The 11,790-nt window shown below is 36.7% G+C and overlaps 1 protein-coding gene across 1 annotated transcript in view; it reads right to left on the bottom strand.

Moving 5' to 3' along the window:
- Positions 1 to 11,790, bottom strand: part of ramp1 (receptor activity modifying protein 1) — a 26,189-nt gene that overhangs the window by 6,576 nt on the left and 7,823 nt on the right. The window contains exon 2 of the mRNA XM_016501800.1: positions 4,606 to 4,741. Coding sequence (XP_016357286.1) covers positions 4,606 to 4,741 — 136 coding nt within the window. The remainder of the gene's footprint in view (positions 1 to 4,605; positions 4,742 to 11,790) is intronic.

The following is an 11,790-nucleotide window of genomic DNA, read 5'->3' as shown; positions in this document are numbered from 1 at the left end:
AGGAATCTGGCTTCAAAACAAGTTAAGCTTTATCGACAGTATGCAGCATTCTGGAGGGTTTAAATGAGGGTTTGCTGGAATTTCACAGTGGGACGGTGAGGCCTGACTTGTTCTTGTCAGTTCCCACAAAGGTACCAAAAATATTTTATGCAGTTGGGGGACACATTTTTGTGTTGAATTTACTACATCTTGATAGCAGTATGAAGCTATATAGTGATACTTCCATACAGAAATCCTAAAACTTCCAAATGCAGACATTGCAGGAAGTTTTATGTTTCTCCGTACCACTGCATTCAGTTCCTACTTTTTAACTCCAGGACAGTTTGTGAACCAGCAATTCTACAGTTCAGTATTTCCTTGCCAACCTCAAGCAACTCTGCTTTCTCTTCTTGCCTTTAGTTTCTTTCTCACTTTTCAAGTGATCACATGAGCTGGACGTCCTCATCAGGGACAGGACAACAGGTCACAGAGGGCCCAAAGAGTCAGAACTGCTCAAACACCAGATGGTGATGATGGGTACAATGAGTGAGGACACCTGAGCTGGAGTTACAGGACCTCAGACATATTACTGGCTTGAAGAGGATCATATTTGTTATGGAATAGATTGCAGGAGAGGCCAAGGGGGGAAAAAGACCTAATATTTTCTGGCCTGAAAACATGACCATTATGTGTCTGGATTAATAACAGCTTTAGTCACAAGGTTTCTGGATGTTTCTGGAAGCGTTCCTCTTACTTTTTAATTAGGAAAATTAGCAGCTATAACATAATTCAGTTCAAATATAAACAAAGAACATTTATTAGCAGACTAATTATGCTTTTTGAACACACACATAGGTTTGACATTTGGTCTTTCTTTTTGAGCGTAACCCTTGAGTTTGAAAAATCAAGATTACATACATCAAAACCTCATAAAATGGCAATGAAGTATGAAGCCTAAATTAAATCTGATTACATACAGCAGGCAAATTTGCAAGATTCAGACCAGACATGTGCTGGTCAAATTTTAGCTTAAATTGATGAAGTGATGCTTTCTAAATGCCTTTCCGCTGTTCAGGAGAACACGAACTGTCATGTAACCATTAGCAGATTATCCAAGTCCTGAAGCACAAAGGCATTACTTTCTTTACAATCCAGAACAACAAGGTTTTCATTCAGTTACTTATCTGTTGTTAGAAATGAAAATATAACAATATTGCTGTCCAAATATCAACTTTATTTTCCCTAGTTACTGTACACTGTCATTGTATGGGGACAAAAAGTCTGCAAAACATCTGTTGTGTGCCACGGAAGAAGGAAAATTAGGCTTGGAACAAAATGAGGGGATGAATTTTCATTTTGTTTGGTGAACTATTCCATTAAAATAATGTCCTACAATAACTGAAAAACTGAGTTCATGTCTCCACTTTGATTTAATGTTTGTAATTTATTAAACCTGCTGGGATCTGTTTTGTGCTTGTTAAATTAGTAGCAAAACACTTCACAGTGAGGTTTTAACATCTGTTCCTTAATCAGTTTTTTTTCAGAAAAGTGGAAATTATGTTTTAGACAAACACCTGCCTATAATCCTAGCTCTGCCGTGTCAATTTGTATATATTTTACAAGTTTGTTTCACCTCCAGGCTGTGCTTTAAGAGGAGTTTAATGAGCATACCTGCACTCACAGGAATGACACCTGGAAGGGCAAAAGGGTTGTTTTGTAGATTGCCGGTTCCCTCTGAAGCAGTTAAATGCTCCATTGCCCAGGTGAGACAATTTGCTGAAGTAAGAGTGCTGGCTTCCTCTGGCAGTTTGTATATAACCTTAATTACCTGCAGTCGACTGCCCTCAGTGCACGATAAGTCTTACCTCGCCACTTCTGAGGCTCATTGGAGGTGACTTGCTGTTCTACCGTGTTTCTCAGACCTCATCCTAGACCTGTGACTGTCTCTAGATGGTGCTTTGTGCATAATTGAGCAATGGAGTTGGATGACCTCACGGAGGGAGCCGAGAGGCAATACATACTTTAACGAGTGCTGTTTCACAGGTGCGTGGGGCACTTGATCCTGCTTCCAGATCTGAGAACACCATGAGATCCCTAGAGCTATGAAAGACCAACGTTTGAGCAAAACTGCTCTCCTCTAGGAAGGCTGATAAATCGTGCCTGGAGTCTAACTTGATTGTTAAAAAATATTGCACTGAATCATGAAAGTTATATCGTTCACTTTCTGTCTGTTAACAGATTTATAGCATGCATTTTCAATTGATTTAAAACAGTGTGGCATCAATCATTATTAATGTACTCTATATATTAAATAAAGCCAGCTAAAACTCCTCTGTGCTTGTTATTGAGGTTTACTTGCATCGAGATCCTTTAGAATTGAAGACAGAAAAGCATTGTTAGCCAAGATGTTAAGGCTTTGTTTTTGTTTGGTGGGCTGAAGCACTTACAATGTAAAAAAAGCATGAAATAAAATACCAGAGATCAAGGTCATCACTGTTTATTACCAACCATGATACACAGTTAGCACAATCTATGACTCACTGTTTAAAGGGAATCAGCTTTGAATATAGTTGGCATATTCAGTCAAGCAGGCGATATGAATAATCATTTTGTGTCATAAATAACGGCTCAACACCAGCAGGAATCAATCGTCCTCCTGAACACAATCGTTTTTGTTTGCAACCTTAGAGCCGAGAGCATTTAGCTAAGATAATCATTCCACCTGAGAGAAGCAAGAATCTGGGTTACAGTGAAGAACTTCCAATGGAAGTGAATGTAAAGTTAAAATATTCAATAGACAAACAATGTGTTAGATTTTTGTGTGAAAAATCATATATAACCTTTTCTGTGTCAAGTTACATCTAATTTTAGAACTATGTCGCCATGACAATGAAATGCCTTAAACACTAAAATGCCTGGAAAAATGTTTTATAAAAAATTATTTAAACAGCCTTACCCCTCAAATAATACACATATTTTAACAAAATAATTAATGCAAGTGCTTTTATAAAATTATAAGCTTCAAATGTCTTGTGCTTTTAAATCCTTCAGTAACTGGCCCCCATTCACTTCCATTATAAGTGCCTCATCGTAACATTTATTTATTTTTTTTTAATAATAATCATTTTTAAAAATTGAGAAAAGTTATGTAAATGTCATCATTTAATCATCTTCATGTCATTCCAAACCTGTATGGCTTTCTTCTGTGAAGCACACATATATCTGAAACACACACACACACACACACACACACACACACACAGACACAGACACACAGACAGACACACACTTTCAAAATATCTTTTATGTTCCACAGTGGAACGGCAGTCATACCGATTTGGAACAACATGAGGGTTGCTAAAAGACAGACAGACAGACAGACACACACACACACACACACACACACACACACACAGACACAGACACACAGACAGACACACACTTTCAAAATATCTTTTATGTTCCACAGTGGAACGGCAGTCATACCGATTTGGAACAACATGAGGGTTGCTAAAGGATGGAAAATTTTTTCAATTTTGAGTGAACTATCACTTTAAGTACTATGATTTCTAGTACCGTAAAACACATTTAGCATTTTGCACCTTGTCACGAGCTACAATAGATACGAGTTGTAGGGGGCAGGGGACAAAAAGTGCCTGGATTGCTGATGACAGGGACTGGCAGACCTTGCTGGCCCCGATCCGACAGCTTAGACATCCAGTGTCACTTTTCTCGACTGTCTCTTTCTCGAATGTTGCACTGGAGTCCAACGACTTCTGTTTAATGTCAGAGTGGCAGAGTTTCTTAGGGTCAGTTGTCAAGGGCACAAAAGTAAAGACAAGACAGTTCTTCTTATTAACCTGGAAATGTGAAAGTTCTTCCATATCATGTGTTTTCTGGGGCACCACGAATAACCTCCTCCATTATGACACAGAGACAGCTGGGCATATTGATGCATTCCCAGGAACGGTGAATGCCTGGAGCTGTGCCACACGGCCCACTAAATCCCTCTGAAGTATGTGATAATATGGGAAACCCTGTCATCTCTCTGACTGAGAAAACTCTGCTCTTCACTGACCTTGTCATGAAGTGTTCAAATAAACATGCAGGCGTGTCAGCTGCCAGGTAGGACTGCACTGAACAAAAGTTGATGAATGAGTGCTTAACCAAACAATGTGTGCGATATGAAAAGTGTAGGGGAAGTTTCGGGTCAGTAAGATTTTTTATTGTGTCTTTTAATGTTTAATCAAAAATACAGTAAAAACTGTAATATTGTGAAATAACTGTTTTCTGTTTTAATACATTTTAAAATGTAATTCAATCCTGTGATGACATTTCTTATTATCACAATTGAAAACAGCTGTGCTGCTTAATATTTTTGTGGAAATCGTGACACATTTTTCATGATTCTTTGATAAATACAAAGTTGTAAAATAAAGACGTTCTGCACTGTGGCTCTAGGATCGCTATCACTCTATTCCGTTTCCTCTCCAACCACGCAGGAGAGAAAATGACAATGAACATACTTTGATACAAATTAATGTCCTTGGAGCACGTGTCAGCTAATCAGAATCAAGAATTACCGATGATATAATGAAGTCTACAAGTGGCATGTTTATCACTCACTCAACTGTGTCCTCCCAGCTGCACCACTGGCGCTGATCGAGAACCTCCATGTCCAGCTTGAACTTGGCCAGGCAGAACTCCTCAATGGCATTTCCATAGTGACTGCTGCATGCTGTCGTTAGCACAGACAGATTCACTGCAAGAGACAAAGAATTGAAGGTGAGGAAGGAAAAACATCTAAATTATACTTCTGTACCCCACAGATCACGGTTTCCTTTCTAAAAGGAACCACATCTCTTTTAATATCTCATTTTCCCCATAGGAATAATAAGGCGACTGGTTAACTGGGATTGGTTTTTAACCACATCCCTAGAATATGATGAGTTTTTGACTGTATCAGTCACTTGTGTTACATGATCTATATAACCACAGAATCGGCAAAAAGCAGTAGTTACTTGCAATAAGATGCTAAACATACTGTACAATACATATTGTTAAGGGTTAGATTAAGTGCCACAATAGAATGTTTGTAATGATTATAATGTGTTAAAAGTGTTGAGAATGGGAAAATTCCATTGTCATTTTGGTGTTTCAATAATAACACTGTTCACAGACACTTTCCTCAAAACGTTCTCATTAATCATAGTTCATTATGGTTAATGGAATGTTCCAGGTTCATTACAGACAATGTGGTCTGTTGCTGGTATCACAGAAAATAATTTAGACTCACCCCGCAGTTTGTAAAAGACATAAATCAAGCTTAACTTGATTGAACCTGGGACATTTCTTTAAAATTGAACAACAGCCAGCAATCCTGCTGTGATTAGTCAATTTAATTAAATTTAAAACTAAACTCTCCAACAAAGCCAGTAACAGATTAAACATTCCAGATGCTAGCAAAGGTCTGAATAGAATGTAAAAGAAAGAAAAAAAAAAACTCGAGAGGAGAAACAATGATGAGTCATTTCATTAACTCTGATATAATGGTATTAATGTGCAGCTCTTGGAAAAAAACAATTGCCTTTTGAACAGAGCAGCCATTGTCTGAGTGTCATTTTCTTTCATATCTGCTGCTTGCTTTCCCTCCTATTGTTTTATTCTCCTATAGAGATCTACAGTAGCAGTGTAGCTCTCGCTCCCAGTGCCGTAAAGAGAGGTGGCTGATCAGTATGAGAGACCGGCTCGCGGTCAGAGCCGCAGTGACGGCACTCCCCTCGGCTCATTGTTAGTCAACAACAGCTCTATCACATCAATTATGTGACAGGTGAGACTCCCTCAAGAAAAATAAAGAGAGAAAGAAACATGTTTGTGTGAGGTCCAAAAAAAATAAGGAATGTCTACAAGTTTCCTAGCAGACTTTCTATTATAATCCTGAAGGATCCTAATGGGAATTCACTGGATAAACTGAATCCAGGGATTTTCTTATAGGATAGTGTATTTGTGTTTTGCATCAAATAAAAAACTTGGTCTTTTAAGAACACAGTTCCCAGTAGGGTTGGTTCCAAATTATGATACCAAAGAGAATCCTCTTGGACACAATCCTTTTGGATTTTTTGTCTGAGATCACCCAGGTTGCAACTTAAAAAAATTGTATTAGTGACAAAAAATACCAGGCAAGAAATCTTTATTGGAAAGACGTGCTAAAAACACTCAGGGATTAAGCCATACAGGAAATGAGTGGAAATGCAAATGAATGTAACATCACAACATCAAACCATATTTTCAAATAAAAATAAACTTGGCACCGGGGAGATGAAAGGATGATGAAACTACAAAATGCATAAGAGAGCATAAATTAATCAAAAGCACTAGACATTGCATAGTATCTGAGATAGATACGGGAATATGTTTCTGCTTTATTTCATATACATAAATAGCTCTGGATATCAACCATACGTAAATCCTCCAATGATTAGAAATATCAGTCTGAAATGGAATAGAGCAGACTATAAAGACTTCTGCACAATCTAATGCAACACAACAATCAGATATTCCTGGAAAGACCTGAAATCAACTGCTGCAGGCACAGAAATGTAATATGAGAATCGTGTTGTAAACTGTTAAGAATGTGGGCATTTACCAGTCTGATGATACAGTAAACATAAAGCTACACTAACTTCAGAGCGTCTTAGATATAAGTAACTAGTTGGATTTCATGATATTAATCTTGATTTTGAATCACGCATATCACTTATTTCAGAAGGGGTCCGATTATCATTGTTACAATTCAAATTACATCATGCAATGTTTTATTTACTTGTCATAGCCTGTTTATACTTGCATTTGCCTCTTGGCAGGTGTTAACGTTTCTAAAATAAGCTACTGAGTAAAACTACAATCACACAATATTCCTCTCTCTGTTTTTGCTTGTGTGCCAGTGGTTACTCTTCAGCATGCCAAGAGATTCATGTTTTTGCACATTGGTGCTACAGTCAGTAACATTCAGAAGAGATAAAATGTTCATTTTTGTGATAAGATTTTGAATACGAGCCCCTAAATCTCAGAATATTGGACAGAAAGTGTTCCTCACATTTTCCCTGGGCTAAAACACAATCATAACTTCACTCTTGGGAAGACAAGAAGAAAAAAAATCCATTCACTGTTCCAATTCCTTATCTTGAATTAATTCACTCTTCATTCCCACAATGCAAATGTAAAAAAAAAAAAATTTAAATAAACATTTAAAATAACTATATAAATACAAAACAAGTGAATAAAAAAGCGAATGGTTATGTAGTAAGAAACAGAAAACTGGATGTGCAAAACAGTAAAATTCCCAACCGAGTCTAGAGAACACAACATCAAGCATGTCACATTTATATATGACCTTTGATGCAATATTCTCGATATGAAAGGGACCTTTCAACTAGAATACTTAATTAGTTTCTGTATGTGTAAACATTACTGTTCTTAGTGACATTCACAGTGTCTGTGTGTGTGAGTGTGTGTGTGTGTACTCAAGATATCACATCTGCAATATGCTGGCAATCTGGATGATATCCAGGATACTTTAGAGACCGTTAGTCAGTAATATGTCACTCTATTAACTGTGGTGTGCAAATGCGAATGCAAAAAAGGTACAAAGCGAGAATTAAAATGATACAGTATAAACTAATCATGGCGTTACACGTGTGATTTCACATTATAAGCACCATGGTACCCTCTGACAACACGGCCTAAACAACTTTGCACCCAAAGCGATTCTATTTCATAAGCGATTCTAGCAGGCGTAAGCTTTTATATTGCCCTGTAGATGGATGAAAGGAAAAATGAATAATACAGTGGAAAACTGTTCCAGTTTTGCCTCCCAATACAGGCAAAAGTGGCATGTTTGCTTAAGCAAAGTGAACTTTTAACCAAGACTGCACTTGCGGTATCGGGGACAGGGCGCAGTACTGTGTTCTTTTTGCATGTTTGCTTCCTGAGGAGCTGAACTCGTTAAAACAGATAGCCTATTAGGAAAGACAGCCTGCCATTCATTATAAATGGCGGGAAGAGAACAAATCACTGCAACTTTGTGGATTTTGTGCATGCAGTGGCCCCAAATACTATTTGGACACTTTAGTCACACTTAAAAATGTATGAATGTCATAGCATTAGATAACAAAAAGAAGTGGCATTAGAAAATAAATTATGCTAAAGCTCAAAACAAACTTTTCCCAGACATTTTTGCAATTACTTTTAGTGTGTAGGAGGATGCTGGGCCACACAGATCATGGGCTCCATCTGTTCTGGGTGCTGTTAAGTGTTAAACTTTCAAACAAGTGTTTTCAGAACCACTTCAATTTGTCACAAACCACTTACAGTATATGTACACACAGAATAGCAATTCAATGTGTAATTGCACTGAATATTAACTTATTATTGACCTTGAATATTTAATTTGGTTAAAAAGTTTCAGTACTTAAGGAAATAAGTATATTTATAGTTAATGTTTCACTCGATTTTTTTCACTGAACTGAACTGTTGCAGTGCATTCTGGGGTTACCTTATCCTTAAAGCATACATGTGATGCTACCTTAGAATTCACCCAAAGCATGATCTCTTTAGAAGGCAGCATTAAGTTCTTTTCGTGTCATGATGCTGTCAATGCTGTGCATGGTTGCAGAATAACATAATGCAGGCCTTCTAAAGTCAAGGTTATAATTATACAATATTACACTAGAATATTACAATAAAATACAGTAACTTCTAGCTAACATATTACAGAAAGTTGATGTTATGCTGATACATGACCTTATTTTTCTCTCTTCAAACACTAAGATTCTTTTGATCTCTTGCATAATGCACAGAACGATCATTCTAAGATGCCTTTTGAAAAGGAGGAGAACTAAACGAGAGCTTTGTGAGTTTCCTCCTTGATCATCTCTGGAACTTTGACTGAATTGACTGGCATAATCACCTTTTTAGTGAGGAGTCTTTATGCAGCTTTATGATGTGCTGCTGACTGTTAAAGGGATAGTTCACCCAAAAATGAACATTCTGTCACTCATTCTCCCTAATGGTGTTTCAAACCTGTTTAACATGATTTCTTTCATGCAACGCAAAAGGGCAAGTCCATAGGATTCATGTGCAGTTTTATTTTAGTATTTAGTGTTTTAGTATTTATATGAATATTATTATATTATTTATACTTTATTTTAGTAATTGTTCATATTTTGAATTAGGTTTTATTTTATATTTTCAGGTTTCATTTTAGTTTAGGTTTTAGTGATTTTGTTATGTGCTCTCTTCATTTTTCTAGTTTTTTGCTTATTAATATTTCTATTCAGCTTAATTTTTATTTTAGTCAAATATTGCCTTGACAACTGAAAATAATTTTTTGTGTTTAATCTAATGTTTATACTTTATTTCAATTTTGTTTTAATGTTAACAGAATGTTTTAGTTTAGGTAACAGTAACAACATAATAATGCTCTATATTCCAAACTTTGCATGAAGAACAGACTGACATTTCCTTGAAGATACTTTATGGATGCAGAAGTCTTGGTATATAGCACAGAAGTATGGACCGCATGTATGGTCACTGTATGGTGCTTCCATCATGTATTTTGTCCCTGTAGCAGCATGACAACCCCTGGTTACTAAATGCTTTCACTGTAAGATCAGCCTTAGAATGATCAGCCTAGGGACTGCCCTTTAGGTCCATTGAATTAATACTGCTCAAAAGCACCTAACATGAGACATGAACTATTTCTAGTCCAGCTGTAGATTCAGAACCGTGTCCTTCTCCCTCCTCTGTGTCATCATATCTGTTATGTTTAACTAAACATGAAATAACTCAGCATCTCTCTGCATTCAGTTCTGTGTTTGTATAGCTGATACCCTATTAAGTATGTCTTTTTTTCCAAACATTGACTATCGAAATGTGTGAATATGTTACTGGTAATTTGAAACAATGACACACGTTGTGACAATTCAAGAGGCCACAAAATTATCCTAATTCAACACTGGGATAAAATTGCACAGCACAAATGCTGTCAATAAAAGTTTTATTGAAGCCATAAGATTCCTTTAAACGTATTGTTGTGTTAAACTGATCACAGCTTCAAGCACTTGAGACGGCAGTTGGCAATTTCTGCTGACAGATGCATTATACTGAAATTGCTCATTTCCTGAAATTCTTTACTTCAGTGTGCTTTTTGTGTGACTGTCAAGCTGTCATGTTCTCTTAAGGTGTAACGGCCTCATAATTGGTCAAATTAATGCCTGCCACAGCGAGCATCTCATGTTAGTAAATGGATGCAGACAGACGCTGAGATTGACAGATAAAGCAGGGATGTACAGTAACTCAAGAGCCAGACACATATACACAGTGAACAACAGTTGGACAGTTTAGGCTGGTATGAGCTGAGAAAATACATTTGGAGGGATCATGACAGTCAAATGATCAAGACTATGGCATTTCTGTTACAAAAATATTCCAGTAAAAATGACTAATTCTATACAAAAAAGGTATGTTTTGGTTTCCAAATAAGCACAAAATAAATGTGTTATGGCTCAGCAAAATGTCATCTGTGCATTTTGTTTTCAGTGATTTAGGCTGGCAGCTGTATCAATGGTTTGGGCATGTCTGACTGGAGTCCAGAGCACTGTTGTGAGAGAGGTGTCATTTGTAGATGTGTCTCTAAGAGCACTGGAAGCCTGGAAGCTGCAGGTCACCTCAGACTGTTTACTAGCACGGACCAGTCAGCCGTGAACTCAGAGCTACATTTCAGCAACAGTAAAAATCCATTACAAAAATAAAATCCTGCTGTATTTGAAATAGAAATTTAGAATAGCAAAATCATTTCTCATGTGTTGGTCTGTATGTAATGTAAACATTTAGTATTTATTAATAAAATTATTTTTTTCAGACTGAATAGGAAAACAAAATGACTAGTAGGGTAGTAACATTTTAAATCCGTGTATCATTCAATCATTCGTTTTTTGATTTAATATTGAAAGTAGAAAAATGAGAAAACTGCTCCTTTTTCGTTTTTTCATTTTTTTCCAAAAAACGAGAAACGAGAATTCAGCTTAAATTTTCGTTTTTCGTTCATGGGTGGAAAAATGAATAAACAGCTTGAATATTTGATTTCTACATGTGGGCGGGATTTAAACGCCCCTTTCTGCTGATTGGTCAGCCGAAGATCAAACCGTGCCGTCATCAGTTCTTCTGCAGCAAAATAATAGTCCTCCACTGCTGCAGTTGTATGGATTCTTAACGCATTTATTGCAACTACATTTAATCTTTTTTTAAATGAATAATGATGAATATGAAATGATAATGAATGATAAAATGAATAGCTCGACACAACTCATACCGGGGCATTGTCTAGACAGGGCTTTCTTCTGTGTAGATATAAATTCTATTCTTTGCATCAGCTGAGCATCTTTCTGGTGCATGCCACAAACATGAACCACAGGGAATACTCGTCTTTTAAAAGGCTTCATTTAGATAATTTTACATTAAATGCATCATATAAGTCACTTTGGAATAAATCACAGTAGGCCTATGTATCATGATTAAAAAAAAAGCGACTTTACAGTCTGGAAATACTTTAGGCTATAGCAAATTATTTCTTGGACCCCCTATCACTTTAAGAACCACTGGTCTACACAGAAGTAAGACCTGTCTAGACTCTGCCCTGGTACGAGTTGTGTCGAGCTATTCATTAGTCTGTTTGATAAGAAAAATATGAAATTGATCAAATGGGTAATTAATCCATACAACTGCAGCAGTGGAGGACTATTATTCTGCTGC

Source organism: Sinocyclocheilus anshuiensis, unplaced genomic scaffold (genome assembly GCF_001515605.1).
Source record: "Sinocyclocheilus anshuiensis isolate Anshui unplaced genomic scaffold, SAMN03320099.WGS_v1.1 scaffold1404, whole genome shotgun sequence".
NCBI classification, from domain to species: Eukaryota; Metazoa; Chordata; class Actinopteri; order Cypriniformes; family Cyprinidae; genus Sinocyclocheilus; species Sinocyclocheilus anshuiensis.
The sequence above is the reverse complement of the archived record's forward strand: the minus strand, read 5'-3'. Positions and strand labels throughout refer to the sequence as shown.